Source organism: Lutjanus erythropterus, chromosome 7 (assembly GCF_056507025.1).
Source record: "Lutjanus erythropterus isolate fLutEry1 chromosome 7, fLutEry1.hap2, whole genome shotgun sequence".
NCBI classification, from domain to species: domain Eukaryota; kingdom Metazoa; phylum Chordata; class Actinopteri; order Lutjaniformes; family Lutjanidae; genus Lutjanus; species Lutjanus erythropterus.
In genome coordinates this window covers 9299783-9319531 of record NC_139323.1, presented here as the reverse complement: position 1 = coordinate 9319531, position 19749 = coordinate 9299783, and the positions used below count along the sequence as shown (strand labels likewise).

General features: G+C 41.0%; 1 protein-coding gene across 1 annotated transcript in view; it reads right to left on the bottom strand.

Moving 5' to 3' along the window:
• The window catches only part of atp10a (ATPase phospholipid transporting 10A), a 55831-nt gene that overhangs the window by 12441 nt on the left and 23641 nt on the right, over window positions 1–19749 (bottom strand). The window contains exons 10-14 of the mRNA XM_084722567.1: window positions 18501–19059; window positions 10654–10757; window positions 10111–10237; window positions 8911–9095; window positions 3003–3363 (exon numbers count right to left, since the gene is read on the bottom strand). Coding sequence (XP_084578693.1) covers window positions 3003–3363; window positions 8911–9095; window positions 10111–10237; window positions 10654–10757; window positions 18501–19059 — 1336 coding nt within the window. The remainder of the gene's footprint in view (window positions 1–3002; window positions 3364–8910; window positions 9096–10110; window positions 10238–10653; window positions 10758–18500; window positions 19060–19749) is intronic.

Sequence of the window (19749 nt, the reverse complement as noted above, 5' to 3'; positions counted from 1 at the left end):
GCGGAGGCTCCGTTTTTGTTAATGGTGTAGCAGCCGAAGAGGTCTGAAAATGCAATGTTGTAATGGTGAGGCTCTAATATCTATCAGCGCTCTAATCTCATCATCACCTGCCGTCCCCACGGAGACGTGTGAGGAGCTGCAGTGTTTCCTCCACATTACTGCTAACAAAGCAATGACAGAAAAGCGCTTGGCTGGCAAAAATGGGATCCTCCTGAGAACAGCAGGAACAAATAAATGATAAACAGGGAAAAGACAGTCGTAAGTCACACTGACGTGCTCATGTCACCTCCATTGCGCTACAGCTTCATTAAGCCAAAGTGTATAATTACTAAGGTGCCTTAATATAACGGTGTTTTGACTCGGTGGTCACAGCAAGGGTGCATGAGGTGTGTATGATGAGTGTGCATTTCTTTCTAAAAATTCAAAGTCAACTCGAATCGACGCCAAAGCAAGAGAACATCTAGGAGCTTCAGTACAGCTGTGTCACAGTAAGTTTGCCACTGATATACATGAAAATAGAGACATGATGTGGGAATCTCACTAATGACTGACCAAGAAAAGTTCTTCATGCTGCTTGAAGACTTTGTGGAATGTGTTTCTGTGTATGAATAATAACTGCTGCAGGGTTATTTGACAGTGATGCACAGTAGGAGCTTATTGATTTATGAATATTAGTTTGATGGCCAGAATATTTCAGCTTCTGCCACTAAATTGATCAGCTGTGCAGACTTTTTGTTTGCCAGGACAACGAGTACCTTCTGACTTGGAGGTTGTCCTGGAACCGCGGGATAAATCTTTCATTATCACTAAACACAAGAAAATAAATGTAGTGGCTGCCATGAGGTGTCAAATATTTCACTAAAGGCCTCTTTAAGTACCAATAACTTTTATGAAACTCTGATTAATTCAGATTTTCCCATCAGTTGATGTGTGTATGGGTTCAGACGTGTTTTCATCTGTCTGGATGCTACTGATCTTCCAGCCTGAAGGTTTCAAGACTACAGCTTGTAGATTAAAGAGGTAGTTCAGACTTTTTGAAGTGGGGTTGTGTGAGGTACTTATCCATAGTCAGTGTATTACCTACAGAAGAAGGTGACTGGCACGCTCCCAGTTTGGACAAGCAGCAGGAGTACCTGAGTAAGAAGCTAAGCAATGTACAGAACAACAAAATGCATTTTAGCCACTAAAAATAAGAAAATATCAGTTTAAGTGTATGTAGAAATCTCCATTACATAAGCCAAATATCACTCTCTTTAAAGTCATCAAACTCCTTCAGCAAAAATATGTTTTATCTCACAGCATGTAATGGAAGTTGCTGATCCACCACTGCCTCAATTGCTTGTTTATCTGTTATTGTGTGACTTTAATGAATTTAAAGTAACCTTTTAAAACATTTAGGTCACACATCCAAAAAATTCTAATAATCATTTTGTGACCTCGCCTGAACTTGAGCATTTGGGTTACCTTAAAGGAGCAACTGCGCTTGCAAAGATGAGTACAGCAGACCAACTGGCAAGCTGGAGCCATACACTGTGTCGAAATCCTATTTAATATATGATCTATGGTTGAAGCAAGATGTTTCCTTTTGCCCCCCTCCTCCCCGAGCTCAGGGAAGCTTGGGCTGACTGCAGGAGGGCAGGACACGTGCAACATCATAAACTGACAATAACAAGTGAGGACAAGTCCTACACTGTAAGTTGACCAGCTGTTTACAACTTTCACGTGTTTGTCAGTGTAAAGCTAAGTTCATAATCTTGAAAACAAAAGTCTGCTACTTTAAAAATACACAGTCTTGAGTCTGAGTTAAGTGACTGCCTGTCTCACTGCCTGCCAGACTTCATTAAAACATTGCTCAGTTTCACTGTTATGAACATCTACACTTTCTACAAGATTATTAATGATTTCTTACAACTCAAACAAACACTCATTCAGTGAACATTCAGCATTAATCTGAACTCTATTTAACATAACTACTAACTAATTAGCATACAAAAACAGTTATTCCATCCTAGAATCGACATTTCAAAGGGGGACACTACTGTTGTAGCACCGCTGTCAGCACTGTTTCAACTAAACATGTTTCCTTGATCTCATATCGTGATCATTTCATGATTTATTACAGTAAATATATTACAGATTTCTGATTGATCAGTCTGCTGTCGTGCCCAGTCAGTCTTTCCCCGTCCAAGTGGTTCAGTGAGTCAACACAGTGGCCAGATATTTCTTACACTGAATTACCAGGTATCGTTAGGCCAAGTGCTGTCTGTAAATAACCAGCCTGTCAGTAGACAACTGTTGATGTAAGCTAGGCGGAGATTTAGTCGCAGACGACAGCCTGATGCTGCTGCACTGTAACGTTATGACTGAACCCCAGCAGCCTCACTCTCAAGCTAATGTTAGCTATCTATCAGTAGTAAATACTGGTTTCTAGTTTATTATTGGGCATAATATAAATGACACAATCTAATTCATATTTATTATCATCAAAAAGGGATTTTGACTGCTGCCAAAATAAACACTTGGTGTTCTCTGGAGGCTCAGTCAATCTTACTGCGCTCTCTGTTTGGGATCCACTTCCTGTCCAGGAAGGATGAGGAACTGGAAAGTGTGATTGATTTGTATGTTTACTTGTTGTAACTTGCAACCAAGCAGATGTTTTGCAATTTCTCTTTTTCTCTTATAATGAAACTGTGATCTTTCTCCCAGTAGGAAATCCTCTGGAAAAGTACCCATACAACCCCACTTCAAAAAGATCTTTTTATCCTAAAATTAGATCCTTGGCCTCCAGTTCTTATGTGTCTGACACCAACGACACATGCAAGCATGATATTAGGATTGTCATCAGAACAGGACAGAAGGTTTATTCATTTTATTTATGAGCACTGGACACTTTATTCCACTGTCAGTCAAAGCACTTCTAAAGCACTTGTTTTAATAGCTCAAATAAGGGGTGTCATATGAACATGAATATGTGTCAAACTGGATCTTGAACTTTTACTTACCTATAGCTAGAGTCATGACCTTCAGCTTGTTCCGCACCAGTTTGACCACCATGCTCTTCTGCAGCGGCGTGGAGCGGCAGCAGAGGACCGAGCGGCAGCTTCTTGCGACAGACAGGAACTTATCCTCCAAACTCTTATCCAGGGCATAGGCCAAAGTCCGCCCGTCAATTACCAGGCCCAGCCGGTGCACCGTGAAGGGAGCGGTGTGGGAGGATGAGGAGGAGGACGGAGATGGGGAGGGATAGATCTCAAAGGGTGCAAAGTTACCGTGGAAGGCCTTGGCGGCTTGGTCTGCGGAGCTGCAGAGGAATTTGGCCTGGATGTAGTGCAAACTCTCCTCCAGCAGCAGGGCACACGCCTCCTGGTTCAGAGACAGGCACAGAGCGGGGAGGAGTTCAGGATCAGGTCAACAAGTTGTCTAATATCACACTGCCTGAACTGCTTCACATCTGGCAAACAGATGCTTCAACAGCAGAGAAGTAAACACTGATGGTCCTTAAATGACCTTTAAATCTATTTTTTATGACAAATGTGGAAAAAGGTGGAAAAAACAAGGAAAATTACAATATTATGTTGAAGGAATACTTGGACATTTTGGGAAAATATGCATAATCACAATCACAAGAGTAAGATGGGTTAATCTATACTACGCTCATGTTTGTACAGTAACATGAAGCTGTAGCTTAGCTCATCATAAAGACTGGAAATGAGTGAAAACATGTCCCATGTTTAACTATTCCTTTAAGAATATGATCCAGTTCCATAATTATCTATCTTTTTATTTCCCATAAATAACTATAATTTAGTAGCCAAGCCAAGTTATGTTTTTGTTTTTTATTTATTTTGGACAAGCCTAAGAGTCTACAGCCAAGTTAAACAACTGGTTAGCATGCTAAGATTTCCTTATTAGCATTAAACACAGTCGGGATCACCAAAGTCATCAGGACTCATCCTCTGAGAACTGTGAATATCTGTACCAAATTTCATGGCAATCTAGGGTTATTTATCACGATTAGGGCTACAAAATTAATCACAATATTACTGAAATTGCAATATGGCCAAGTGCAATATCCAAATCACAGAACCAAATCGCAATTTTTGAAAAAGGAAATATGTGTCAGAAAACAGCATTATAATGAGGTCTTGTTGTGCTGCAGGGATGCCCTGGCCTAAAAATCTTGCTCTCCAGATGAAAGAAAACATTTGTTTGGTTCAGACTAGGGATGGGCATTTTCGACAAACTTTTTGATCGATAATCATGAGAATTAACGATCAATTATCGATTTAATCATTAAGAAATGTCTGATAGAAAAAATGATTAAAAATACCACAGGCAGTCTGTTTTTTCTCAATTTAATCCAACAATCCTCTTGCACAATTTAGGCTACAGTTTAAATGTGCAACTGTTAAACAAAACACCGCGAGGTGTCGGGCTGAAACTCTTCACAAAATAAAAGCCAGTGACAGTACTATTTTCTCAAACAAAATACAATTCCGCCTCTTTTAGACAGAATAAAAAATCATAATAAATAATAATAATTTAAGGAGAACTTTAATCCACGTCTTGCGCGATTTACAATTTAAATGTGCAACTGTTAAACAATAGAAATAGACCTACGCGGAGGCGTCGGGACTCGGGATCTTAACAAAATAAGAGCCAGTAGGCTATTCTCTAAAACAAAATAAATAGGCTACATTTCGCCTCTTTTAAACACAAAAATAAAACATCATATTATTAACTAATAGTCATTTAATCAAAGAACAAAGTAGACTCGCAGCTGACCTTTTTTTTTTTTTTTTTTGCCAGAAGGCACGGCCGAGAGAGGGAGATCCCACATAACAATAACACATTATAGGCTTATAGGTTTACATGAAGGCTACGGTGGTAACTGTCCTGGGCTATAGCTTACTTAACCTACTTGTTTTTGTTCGCCGTGCACGCTTCATGTTTACTACCTTCAGATACAGCGGCAGGGCAGAAGTCAGCTCGCAGGCGGTTTTCTCTGCTATATCGCCCCCCGCTGGTGGGATATTTTACTACCGCCACATAGTGAAATTCATTACATTGCTTTCTCGACGCACACTACATGAACTCTGTTTTACACTGTCGAAAAATCGAAAAAAAATTACGTGATCGACAAAATTCTTAATGATCAATTATCGATCATCGATTAATCGTGCCCATCCCTAGTTCAGACCACATTGATTTTCATATAATATTTAATATATAGTATTTTTTTATTGTGCTCTCATTTTTAAATAAAGACAGCACTGCTTCACTTCCATGTTGTGATACATTCTGGCTAATTTATAAATCTGTGCATCAAAATAAGACTGGTCCTTGTTCATAGTGCATTTAAATAAAATTTTAGCAAAACTCTTTTCCTAAAATTAAGTCAGCAGAGCACTGGTTTCCCTTTCATGTTGTGCTACATTCATATGATATCAGAGTTGACACTGGACGACGATAGGGAATCAGTGATGTAACATTAGCTAAGTTATTCCTCTTGGCCTTCATGTATTCACCGTACTGCAGTTTGTGGTGTTTTTTCATTTGGTTGAACAAGTTTGTTGTGTTGCTTTGCAGTGTAGATGTATATGATGCAGTCTTTGCATATGATTTGTTCTTGCTTAAAATTACTGCGTGATCCTGAGTGCGTATATATACATATATAAGTATGAGAACCACTGGTTTATCTTTAATCCAAAATACTTCCAAACAACGAATGATGATCAGTTTCTAGCTCTTCACATTTGGCTCCAGACATCTGATTTTCATTTTGCCTGTCTGCTCTCAGTTGTATTCTTCTACTCTGGACTGCAGCTGCAACATCCAGTAAATTGTGTGCAGGCTGTCGCAGCAGGGTGGCTGGCTGCTCAGGTTTAGTTTAGGAAGCACTTGGTTTGACATACTGTGGAGTTGTTTTTATGAGCGGAGCACACATATGTATTAAATGTCAGTATCGCAGATGATCATCTTCATTTAATTGTGGGGAGCCAAAATCGTGATTAACATTCAATCACATATGCAGCTCCATGGCAACCTGTCTCAAAATTTGTGAGATATTTCAGTCTTGACCAAAGTGAGGGATCAACTAGCTGACACTGTCATCCCCAGAGCCCCCAGGAGTTTGAAGACAACACAGGAGGTTGAAGCCTTCACGGACCGTACTAGAGTTGGGCGATATGTTAAAATTTCCCAAATGATCATCGTCAGCGCATCAATCAGTGATTGGCGACATCTTTGCCCCCTCTCCCACCTCCTCCCGTCCTCTCCAGTCTCAGCTGGGAGATGTGTGCAAGTGGCAAATTCACTATGTGGTGCACGCTGCGTACATTCACTATGTCCAATAGACACACATAAGTCACTAAGTGCCTAGAAATTACATGTTCTCACACTTATTTTCCATTTTAAACAAAGAAATACAACCGTACATGTTCTGAAGTCAAGTTTTTCTCTTTCACCAAACTAAGACGACCTTAATTGGCTCATTAACTCCTCGGAAAACACACTTAATACAAACTCGACAGACTTAGTCAGTCTTAGTCTGTCCACTCTTCCAACAATCACTAACTCTGGTCAAACCAAATCCTTAATTTACTGCATGGAAAGAGTGTAAGAGTCTGACTCTGCAGGCTGTTTTCCTCTCACTCATCACCCAGCTTAGCTCACTCATGGTTGGCCGAGTGGGTGTGTACTGCACCGCTGGATGAGACTGCGGTGCAGAGCAGAGGCTATCACTCTGCTGACTGTTACAACAGCAAAATAAAATAACAAACATCACCCTAAAAATCTGCAAAAAAAGCAATTTGGCGATGGATTCAGACCATTGTCGACAGTCGTCCAATTGCCAAGTCATTGCAAAAATTAGGTACAACTACAAAACAGCAGACTGAGAAGAATACAAATCAAACACAGAAGAAAAACTGAAAGACATCACTCTGACCACCACCCAAAGATCTGGATCAACAAGCAACACTGCCAAATTCTCACCCAAGCCAGAGAGGAACCCAAACCTCAAAACTCTGTCAAAACTCGGATTCTAATATTGCCCTCTCATTCATCCAGTTCAGATCACCCCACACCAAAAAGGAATTACAGAGACACTATTAAAATACAACTTAGCCTCCAAAAACAGAAAACTTGAAGCACATTCTACAGGAAACTTGACCAGGACACAACACTGACAAAAAATAAAGAGCACAAATGGAGATCCAGAAAACAATAGCACACCACCACTCAGACCTCCTGGCACGATCATCAGCAACAGTGAAACACAACTGTGGCACCGAAAACCAACCCTATCACAGAGCACCATCCCCTCACAATCCTGTCACCACCCAAGAAATACAACTGCACCTGTAAAAGTTGAAAAATACAGCACCAGCAGAAAACAACGTGGACACCACTCTTATAAAACAAGCACTGGTCACCTACCTTCAACACCTTGGACCCCTCATCTCCACCTGTCTCACCACTGGTCACTTCCCCTCACCATGGAAAAGTGCCACCATGATCCTCAAACCAGGAAAAGACCTACACAATGTCACAAGCTATCGCCCCATAAGCCTTCTCAGCCACACTGAAAAACTATTTGAAAGAATATTCACCTCACGTCTCACCAACCACACTGAGCCAACAGGTCTGCTTTGAATACATCAGGCCGGTTTTAGAAAAGGTAGAGCCACCAAAGACAACATCCTCTGCTTATCAGAAAACATCCACAGAAACTTCAACAAAAGAGAAATAACTCTGGCAATATTCTTTGACATTGAAAAAGCATTTGATGAAGTATGGCACAGCGGACTGAAATACAGACTTCTGGACCGCCAACCTCAAACTCCCCAAAACCCACCCAATCCATCATCTCAAGTCTCCTCAGTAACCGTCAAATCAAAATCAAAGTTTCCTCCTCAATCTCCTTACCTTTTACCCTCCAAGCAGGCTTTCCCCAAGGTGCAGTTTCTCATGTACATCTCAGATATCTACTTCCCCCCAGCCACCATGGTCAAAGTTTCACAGTACGCAGGCGATCTTTGTAACTGGTAACTTTCCAAAATAACATGACCTGGACCAAACACACCAATAGCCTGGAACAAAAAGCAAACAATAGACTGAACCCTCTCAAAGCCCTCTGTGGGAAAACATAGCACATCACCCTCTACAGTCATCGAAGTCCACCTGTTAAACATCTACCACCTGGATCACTATCTCTACCAATCAACTACAATGTCTGCAAACTATTCAGAACAAAGCATTGAAACTCGCCCACAGACTCCCATCCTACATCAGCAACCATTAAATAAACTCCATAACAGGCCTCCAAACCAGAAGACCACAACACCAAACAATAGCACTGAAATATCTGAACACAGTAACAACCAACCCTGCCCTCCAGAAAACCATCAAGGAAGCACAACAAACAGATACCACCCCCGTCACTCACCCTACAGCTGACCAGGCCCCTCCAACCACCACCATACAGAGCACCATCCCACCCACATGCACACACATGAACAAGCCTTCACTAAACACAAGCTTTCCTTCTTTTCTCTTTCTCCCTTTCTCTTCTTTTCCTTTCTTTGCCTTGACCCACATGCATCCCCCAAACTTAAGAGTCCTCCAGCTCCTCCCACCTCCCCTGCCACCAACCAAGACCACTATGGATAGAAAAGGAAACAAGCCCTGAGCTATCCCTCCAAGCTCCTGATCTACCAGTACCAGTGGTCAGTCAGAACTGAAGAAGCCTCATGGATGAGAGACGAAACGTCTTCAAGAACCCTACCAAAGCCTATGACGACCCTTTCTGTGCATCCCCATAGCCATGGCTTTAGCATGGCTAAAAATGTAAAGCTATCATTAAATTGAATTAAATTTCAGTGAACAAAAATCCCGTCTACTGCTCACCTGAGAATCAGCATTCAGTGTCAGGATCTCCTCCTCAGGGTCCAGCAGCTTGCAGGCATATGCAATATTAACAGCCGTCTCCTGTTTGTCGCCCGTCAGCACCCATATCTGCAAGCCGGCCTTCCGTAAGGAAGCTATGGTTTCAGGCACACCGTCCTGCAGCCGGTCCTCAATACCTGTCGCTCCTGTGGGTGAAGGAACATGACGATGACATACACTCCTACACCAGTACAACAGTAGTGAGCCTCAAGCAATGTTGTGTACAAATTAAAATCAGTATTACAGGGATAGTTTGGGTTATGTGAAATGGAGTTGTGTGACATATTTATCGATAGTCAGTGTTTTACCTACAGTAGATGCCCCTTGACATGCCTTCAGTTTGGAGAAGCAGAGAGGAGTACCAGTATGGAAGCTTAGCAATGTACTGCTGTAGACAGGGTCAACAAAAAGGTATTTTGGCCACTTCAAAAAAAAAAAAAAAAAAAAATCAATATCAGTTTAAGTGTACACTACATTTAGAATATTTTCATTGCTTTACCTTGCTGTGAGACCATCTATTCCAATGGGAAACTGCCGTTACATAAGCTAAACATCGCTCTTTCCAAACCTGAAATCAGTAATTTTATCTCACAGAACTAAGGGGGGTTCTGGTCTGCTGCTGCCTTGATCTGTTAGTTCGTTTGTTTTGTTGTGTGACTTTGGTGTTTTAAAAGGACAGTTCGGATTCAACAAAGTCACAAAAACACAAACTAACAAATCGGGATATGGTAGACCAGCAGCTCCCATGTTCTGTGAGGTAAAATTACTAATTTGGCCGATAGTGGCTGTGGAGAGAACATTATTTGGCTCATATAGTGGCAATTTCCCATCAGAAAAGGCTGCCTGCCAGCAAGGTAAAGCTGTGAAGATATTCTAAAGATAATGTCTGTTTAAACTGAGAGTGATTTTTTTAGATGGACATTTTGAGTGGCTAAAATTCATTGCTGACCCAACAACAGCAGTACGTTAGCTTCTGTGATGCTGTTCCTCTCTGCTTCCCAAAAACTTCGGATGTGTCAATCCACATCTACTGTAGTTAATTCTCTGGCTATAGATAAGGGCCTCATACAACCACACATCAAATAATCTGAACTATCCCTTTAAGACACAGTCCAAGCCACTACAAGAGTAGTGTGGACTTAAAATAAATAAATCAATTACCCAGCAGCTGGAGGTTTGTCTCCAGTCGCAGGGCCGACTCAAACAGCAGCTCCTCTCTTCCCTGGATGGCCGTCTCAGCCTCCAGGTGATGCTGCAGCCAGCAGGCATATTGCTCCTTGCTCAGGATCTGACACAGGAACACAGACACACAAACATGCCATTGTCTGTTCAAGCACTGGGAGAAATTTCACAGTGGAGCAGTTCCTTTGCCTACATGGCAGAGGAGGATCTACAGGAGAATGTGAGACCTTGAGAAGGTGTTTTATCACATCGCTGCGGTGACGGGCTTTTGCACAAGCGGGGATATAATGAGCCCGGCTTGTGAGAGCATAAATTAACAGCCTGGGAAAGTGGCACAGATTGCAGCTGAGTCACGAAGAATGTCACTTTAGAAGGGCCAGTCCATGTGATCATCTGTGCTGGGCTACAAACACAACCTGCCAAAAAGCCACTGAGACACACTGTCTACAACTTCTAAAGCACTTTAATCAAAGACAGAGAGAGCATAATTCTGTTCTAAAGAGATTTATGGATCCTTGTTACCTTTTTTGCAATGCACAATGTGCGAAGGCCATCTGCAGCATACAGGTTCAGGTAGTTTTGGGTCCGGTTGACGATCTTTTTCTGACGTTTCCCTTTGGAGCTTCCTTAAGACAAATAAGAGACAGAAGAATGAAGTGTTAATAGCTTTGTTTTTTTTGTGAATTTTTGCATAAATGGTTCAGCATTTTGGTTCCAGATTGCCAAAGGCGTATTCCAAGAGGAACATGACAGCCATCTGTCTTCACACCTAAATTTACCACGTATGCTGCGCCTCAATATATTTCACATTACTCATCAAGCACTGTCTGGACTATACTGAGCGAAACGTTATAAAAAGATTTCCAACATTTATAAACTTAGTAAATGTCAATGACCTGCCTAAATGATCTCGTAAAATATTACATGTTGTTATAGATGTTCTGAAGTATCATGTTTTGTAATAGAGTCTTGCCTAAGTGTCCCTCTGGCAGCATCTTGGCCATCTTTTTGGCAGGGGGACAGTGCACAAACAGATTGGCTTTATCGGTCTCCTGACACAGATGCACCAGCCAACAGTCTGACCGCCAGCCTTGTAATCTCACTAATAACACAACAGCTTGGCAGGCACCGCTACACATGCACCGCCACGCAAAATTATTTTTACTGAAAAGAACAAATCCACATCTGAAATCTGAAAAAGCACAAAAAAGGGCTGATTGTTTTCTTAGGGTGTCACATACAGAAGTAATATGGCAGCTTGTTGTTTGTGACAAAACTCTATTCTCTCTTTGGTTGTGAAAAACAGTTTTCCCAGGACAGCAGGAGTTTTCCCTTTTGACAAATGGCTGCTCGGACCAGCCGGCCTTGCAGACGCAGGTGGAACTTTGCACAATGTTTATTTTTCCTACAACTGAAAATGGGAAAATCCACCTAAAATAGGATTTTTGTCTTGCATGTCAAAGGTTCCCAGTGGGGTTTTTTGACCACTATTGGCACTACAGAACAATTTTATTATGTGTGGCTCCCTCTTTACAGCCACACAGTGATGTGGTCCACATTTCAGCTTTGCAAATGTTTTATGAGAAAGGAAATGGATTCAGAACATGTGTTAGACCTCAAGGACACACACAATGAGTCTTAGTGAGTAACACTGAATGTAAAACAGAGAGACTCTATCAAGAAAACTCCACTGGGCACCTTCAAGCCCACAATAACATGTTTTTGTGGTAACTTGAGGACACAAGCAACAACAGGCTGTAAACACAACACTGACATATTATTTTAAAGGACCAGTGATTTAGTAGCATTTAGCAGTGAGCTTGCAGATTGCAAACATCTCGCATCACTCCTCCCTTCCATGTGTGTAAGAGAAACTAAGGTGGCAAAATGCAAAAGACCCTCTCTGGAGCTACTGTCTGATTTGTCCGTTCTGGGCTACTGCACGACTCCATGGAAGACAACCCACTCTCTCTAGATAACACAGTTCTTATTTTCAGGTGATTATATTCTAATGTAAACACAAATGAATATTAGATTCCATTTCTGCCATATTCTGCCAATAAATTCCCCCAAACTCACTGGACTTTGAACGTGTTAGAAAACAGTTACACATTTAAACAACCAGCATATACTGAGCAACATTATCATTCATTTAGATTCATGTTTATGAGTCCAACATTGACTCTTAACAACTTTACAACCCCAGTTTCAAAAGATTTAGGACGCTGTGTGAAATGTAAAACAAAAACAGGATTCTTTTGTACTTGTATTCCATGGAATATGGAAAAAAGACAATATACTTAACGTTCAAAGGGATAAACTTTTTTTTTGTAAATATACACATATTCTGAATTTGACGGCTGTGACATGTTCCAAGAATGTTGGATTGAGAGCATGTTTACCGCTGTGTATTTGGGAAGTGTGGACAATAATTGTTGAAGTTTTGAAAGTGAAATTCTTTCACATTCCAGCTTGATATATGATGTTGGGTGCTCAAAAGTCCAGGCTCTTTGTATGGTTCATAATGCACCACATATTTTCAGTAAGAGACAGGTCTGGACTGCAGGTAGACCAGTCTAGTACCTGATTTAGGTATTGTCTTGCTGAAATAAGCAGGGACATCTCTGAAACAGACGATGGACAGCAGCATATGTTGCTCCAAAACCCTTATGTACCTTTCAGTATTTATAAAGGCCTTCTTAGGTGCCATGGGCACTAACACACCCCCATACAATCACAGATGCTGGATTTTGAAGTTGTGCTGGTAACAATCTGAACTTGTGAGAACACACTTTCCCACTTTGCATCAGTCCATCTCAGATGAGCTCTGGTTCTGTCTGCAGTGTTTCTGCATGTTGTTGATATACGTTTTTTGATTTGCATGGTAGAGTCTTAACTTGCATTTGTAGATGCAGCAACAAACTGCACTTACTGGCAACAGTTTTCCAAAGTGTTCCAGAGGTATTTGTTATACAAGTATGTGGGTTTTAAATGCAGTTTTTATTGCAGTGCTGCTTGAGAGGTCAAAGGTCACAGACATTCAATATTGATTTTGAGCTTTGCTCCTCATATGCAGATTTTTGTTTTCAAGTTTTCTGAATTTTGCAATTATATTATGGACTGTAAATGATGTAATCTTTAAATTCCTGCACTTTTGTGTCGAGAAATGTTAAACTGTTGGACGATTTCCCCATGCAGTTTTTCACACCGATTAACCTGTTTACTTGTGGAATTTTCCAAACAGGTGATTTATGAGAATTCCACAACTTTTACAGTCTTTTGTCGCCCTTCTCCCAACATTTTTGAAATGTGTTGCAGGCATCACATTCAGAACGAGTGTATATTTACAAAAATAAAGTTTATAAGTTTGAACATTTAATATACTCTCTTTGTGCTGTATTCAATTGAATACAAGTTGATATCTACATTTTACACAACGTCAAAACTTTTTTTGGAATCTCAGTTGTAACTATTTTTTATTCCACAACCAGTCCTGTGAGGAATATCTGGCTCTTTAGCTGCTATAAGTGCTTCTACTGTATGTTCACCAGCTAGTTGTTGTAGCTGCTTTGTCTGTCTGCCATATGTTTGTGGGCGGTAGCATACAATGCATTTTCAGTGCCTTTTTTGGACAAAAACAGCCACCTGCTTTGGCAGGACAAGATGGCATGAGAGTGAACAGAAACAGGAAAGATGCAGGCTGGAAAACCAAAACAAAGCTGAAAGATGCTAAAATACTCTTTTTGAGTGTTTGGTGAAACTGTTTGTGGGTTTATAACTATGACTGCCCCTTTTTACAATACACAGTATTTTGTTCCATTATTAATATAAAATATTGACTATAGCAACTTTAATAATAAGAACAATAAGCATAATATGCTTTTCAAAGTTCAGAGAACCAAGATCAGGACCCAGAGGTCTGCACTGTCAGCTAGAGCTGAACGATTTTTAAAAAAATGTTTTTATTAAGATTATTTTGGGGGGCTTTGTGCCTCTATTGACAGTGGCGGCTGGAGAATCAACAGGAAAGGGGGGCAGATAAAGAGGGGATGACACGCAGCAAAGGGCTGCAGGTGGGAGCCAAACTGGTGACTGCTGCAGAGGACCAACACCCCCGATTTTGAAAAAATATCTAATTGAGACTATTTTGACTGATATTGCAATTGCGATATGGTTTGTGATATTAAAGGTAACTTTTACAGCATTATTCTTACTCTGATTGAAAAACAAAATGATATCTCAGCCTCATAATATTCATTAATTTAAAAGTAAAAACGATCTAAATAAGTTCATGCTACATGTCAAATTAGGACAAATAACAGAAAAATGTAATTTCTGTTTTAAGGTGGAATTCAGTATTTAACACCCTGCGGCAGTGGTGAGTCTAGAGTTACGCCATGACATAGTCCAACTTCTAAGCCCCAAGGGTCTACAGTCAACCTCCATGTGCACTGTTATTAGAGTGACACTAACAACTCCCTCGTCGCCTGAATGGAGCCATTATGGAGGTCTGTGTTATGAGGAGGCTCAGCTCATGCTGCGTTCTAACTGGCTGGTTTTACCCAATGGGAAAACAAAGTAGTGAGTTGTCTGTATGAAGACACACCCTGTCGGCCATTTAAGTCGCTGAACTGAGACACGTGGTGGAGGAGGGGTGGGGGTGCGTGTGACAACTGTCCCGATGGAGTCTCTCTCCTCCAGTGAGCAGCAGCGCTCTGTGAATTTTAAGTAAGAGAAAAAGTTTTGAAAATGGCACACTGTGCCGGCAAACGCATTGCTCTACAGGGGGCTTTAAAGATGATGAATAATCAGCAGCTCCGACCCCAAACGCAAAGAGATCAGTGTGGTCCTCATATTGGAAAATCATAATTCAGAAATCCTCCAGAGAACAGGACTACAACTGTACATCAGCGAGAAAACATGCCAAAACATGGCGGAAGTGCTTTCTGCCATTAATATGTTGCAGTTAACAAGTCTGCATTAAGCAGAGGAGGATAATTTAGCGGGAAAACATTTCTCTGTGAGGCTGAGCTGCCTCGTAGAGATGAAGTGCCTCCCTCTAATGAACAGGAGGGAGCCACTAACCAAGCATGTGAAATAAATGAATTACCCACCCGACATGACAGCACGCTTTTACTGAAAGGAATTCCAAACGAGCTGCTGCACATGTTTGATTCAGCCCATCAAAATATAAACATGTGGAACATATACAATCAGTTAATGGAGCTTTTACACCCAATACAACATCCTGAAAGAGATCCAGATATTACTAAATCAAGGCTGGTGTGTAAAGTAGAGGCTATCTTAAAGGGTGACTGTGTGATTTAGTACAGCACTTCCATAAAATTGTGAGACTCAGATGAGACAAAACTGATACATATGCATCAGTTTTGTAGTTCACTTCATGTTCACACTGACCTAAGACAAAGAACCAAGAGCAGTAAACAAGAAGTCGTACAGACTGTCATCTGTCATCCTGCATCATAAGGACCTTTTTGCGGGGAAATCAAATTCCTGTGACTTCCAGGAAATCATGCAAGACTTCACTGGACTTCATGGGTTTATTTGTCTTCTCTGGAGTCACAAAGAGCTCATGAAGAAAGAAATAATTGATTTTGAGCAGTAAGCTTGACCTTTTAGACTGTAACTGGACAAAAAGGAGACATTTCGTGTAGTCATATGACGAGGGAAAAGTAAGGACTCTGCAGGGCTCAGCAATAAGGCTTGTCAACTAAATGTAAAATGTCATGTCAGGCAAATAAGTATTTTGATAATCAATTAATCGATTAATCATTACAGTAATTTTTCATGCAGAACAGCAGAAAATGCATAAAAAAACAAACAAACAAAAAAAACAAAAAGAAGCAGCAGCATGCGCAAGAAAATGATAACCTCATGACAGCAAGAAGAACTCCTGTGTTTGTTTTTGGCTGAACAACAAGAAAAAGGCAAAAAGAGAAAATATGATGTGGGACTGCTGAATGAGCACAGGGGCAGGGACGTGGAATGCAGTACAGTGGTTCAAGAAATGAGAAGCATAGCATTCACTATTGGACGACGCTCGCAAATATAGGTGGCTGACAACATTTACGTCACATGGAAAAGTGGACTAAGTGGACACATGGATATAGAATTGGCTATTACTGTGTGGACACTTTTTCACTTTCTGATATATCAGGAAGAATCGCTGCACTGTGCATGCACCTGTGCATATGTGTTACCACGGTTACCCAATAAACCTCCATAAATAAAAGCCTATACATCACATATACAGATATTTTGAGATCTTGGTAGGTTAGCTCTTGAATTCATACTAAAATACACGTCTAAAATCACAAAGTCTCATTGGTTAAAATTTCAGCTGCCCTGTCCGTACCTCTGGCTCAAACCCAAAGCTCTCTCACAGACACCAAAGAGTACGTATATTTATAATATATTACATTATATCATTAACTGCATTTACAGGCTGATGAGTTCTTCTACTGACAAATAAATTCATCTTAATATGCAGCCACAGAGCATCAATTTAGGTAGTCTTAACTCTGTTTCAACTTTTCCTAAAAATCTCCAGCAGAATGGATTTCAAAGTGGTGCTAAAAGTATTAGCACATTCTCAGAAAATTAACTGCAGACCATTTTAAAAATCGATTGTTTAAATCATTAATCAAGAAACAAAATGCCAAACATTTGTTGCCTCCAACTGTTCAGAGAGGATTTGTCTCTGTTGTATAGAATTTTAAATAAAAGGTCTTTGAATAATGAAAACAATCATTATTTGCAGCGCTACAAACTGCATGTTGTGTTAAGCCTTCAGTATGTGGGCTGAAGCAGTCCTTACTAAGCACCACTGGACAGATGTCTGGTGACTGTGTACAAAACATTAGTGAAAAGTGCCTCTGTAGCTCTTTGTGCGCCTGGAATACGAACAACCTGGGGCACCTTTGCCATTAGGAGGTTAAAGAACCTATGGAACAAGGTTTTAAGATCAGAGGGAAAAACACACAAGGAAGTGCTTATTTTAAAAAGGGCACCAAGACGCATGGAGTTTAGCAGCAGTGACTTGCTCTAAAAACACTAGTTGTTACGTAACATTTTACCTTATAGGTTTACATCAGTGAAAAGTATGAAGGTTTAGGGTAGGAGGATGGAAACATGGGTGCTCTATAAAGGCAAACAGCTCCTCTCTGTGCAGGCATGTTAGTTCGCAGACTGTGCATGGTGTAATCACAATTTTTCACAAAACATGTTGCAACTGAAAACAAGTCATCATCTGGGACTGACTAAAGTGAAGTGAAAATATTCTCAGCTTGCTGAGATGAGATGTCCAGTGAGCTCATGTGCCAAGTGAAGATTACATCAAGTGATTTGCAGCCAACTGCAGGTTCACAACCACGATTCATCAGTTCTGGTGGAGACGTCTGCAGACGTGATGCAGCATCTTGCTTCAAATGACATCGCAAGACCATGCAGACAGCAGTGTAATCGTTTATCAAGAGTGTACCGCCACTAAATTCAGTTTCATGTTATGACACATACCTAACTGGAAACAATAATCTCAATCGTTTTATGCCCAAACTAGCATGTATATGCAGGTTTTTTAAACATGGGTAATCCCATGAAAAATAGGCAATTGATTCCTTTCCAATTGCCAGTAGACAAGTTTGCTTTTCTGTTTTGTTTTTTTTTTATTCTGGTGTGCGCCTGAAAACCAAGACTCAACTCCTGTCTGTGCAGGAGAGCAGAGAGATGTTTTTAAAAGTGTCTGTGTGTTCAGCACTCAGTATTTTTTGTAGCTCCTAACTGAATCTCTGTGTTTTGGAACTCTAGATTCTTTCCCACATGCCCTTTTGTATTTTCAGGTTTCTGCTTTATTTTACTGTTAAATGTTTGCTGTCAGTTACTGCTGATTGAAAACCTACCATTTCCTGATTTTGCTGCTTCATAATAAAAGCTTGTAACAAAAATAAGAGAGGACATTTCTATCAAGCAATCACCGTTTTACAGTCACTTGACTCAAGATGCACCTCGTCATCTATTAAATACACAAGTTCAAGTGAGTGCAAACTCTGCCGTGCTGGGCTGACTCGCCGAGTGAAACCAAGCAGCACATGTGTATGAAGAAGGAGCAAGGGTTGCAGATGTTACAGACAGAGACAACAAGCCTTCATTGCCTTAGCGTGTCCACCTGGGTGTCCTGTTTTCATCATTGTCGATACTAGAGCTGATAAATACCTGTGAATGACCAGAGTCATGTGACCTTAGAATAAATGCTGATTGTACCCTTTCCTTTCCCATTAAACACAAAAGCCAGATGTTAGTGGGTTTTTTTTTGGAGCAGTGTGATAGCGGATTAAATGAGCATTTCCTACCTGTGTCAGGAGGTTTGATGAGGTCCATGATGACAGAGTCTGCTCCTTTAGTGTATACGGTGATCTGATCAGTCAGAGGGTGTCTAACCACCACAGACATGCGTTTCCTGGTGGAGTCGAAGCCTAGCGTGTGCAGCAGCTCAAAGCTCAGCTTCCCCAGGTGCGGCAGTTCCACGGTCACCTGGTCGGGGAGGCGGCCAACGAGGGAGCACTTGTAGGCCCTGGCGGCGTAGACCAGCGCAGCCTCGTCGGGCGACTCGGCCTCGTAGCGCAGTTCGCCCTCCTCCAGGTTCCACGGCTTCCCGTCGTAGCAGGGTGGGACGGGGCTGAAGGTGTGCTCCAAGCCTCCGCGATTCCGCTCCTCGTCCAGTTTGGTGAGCGTGCTCTCTGCAGAGGGGGAGGACAGCATACTGGAGCATCCCTTGTTGGAGGAGCGGTTGGTGATGAGGCTGGAGGAGCTGCTGCTGTTGGAGCCCGAGGTCAGTCGGCTGGGGGTGAAGCGTTTAATGAAGTCCTCAAAGGTCTTAACTGGGGACTTCAGTTCAAACCTCATCCGGACCTAGAGGACAAGGAAACCAGAGTCAATCACAACTGCAGAAACTATCAGAACTTATTCTTATTCTCAACAGCATCTGAAACCCACACACATTTTTCTGACACTGGACAATGTTTCACAGAAACCTTAAGACATATTTTTTTAGCCTGGCTTTTACTTTAGGTGCCTTGTCATTTATTGCCAACATTTTTAAGTCTTAATCTTTGGTCTTCTTACTATTATTATTTTTACTTTATTTATTTTTGGACTTTTACTTACTTTTAACATTTTTACTATTGTAATTTTTAGTCTAACAAAATCCTATTTATTGTACTTCTTTGTCTGTGCTGTGTTAATTATGCTCTGTGAGAACTTCGGGCTTCTTGGTTGTATGAAAGGTGCTATAAAAATACAGCTGAGGTGAGGTGGATTAGGAGGAACTGTGTCCAACCATTTCTTTCACTTTTCCAAAACAGACCATCTAAAAACTGTTGAGATATATATGCACATTCTTTGCAGCATGATTGCTATCACTTTTCATGTGAACAGCCAAGTACAACACTATTAATGCCTTTCAAGAAAGACTGACTGACAATCTGAAAAAGTGCCTATTTTTAGACATTATTATTTAGACCCATGATAAAAGGCATACGCACCACAGAATTAAAAAAAAACATAACAAAACAAAACATAACAGAAGATATGGACACTGAA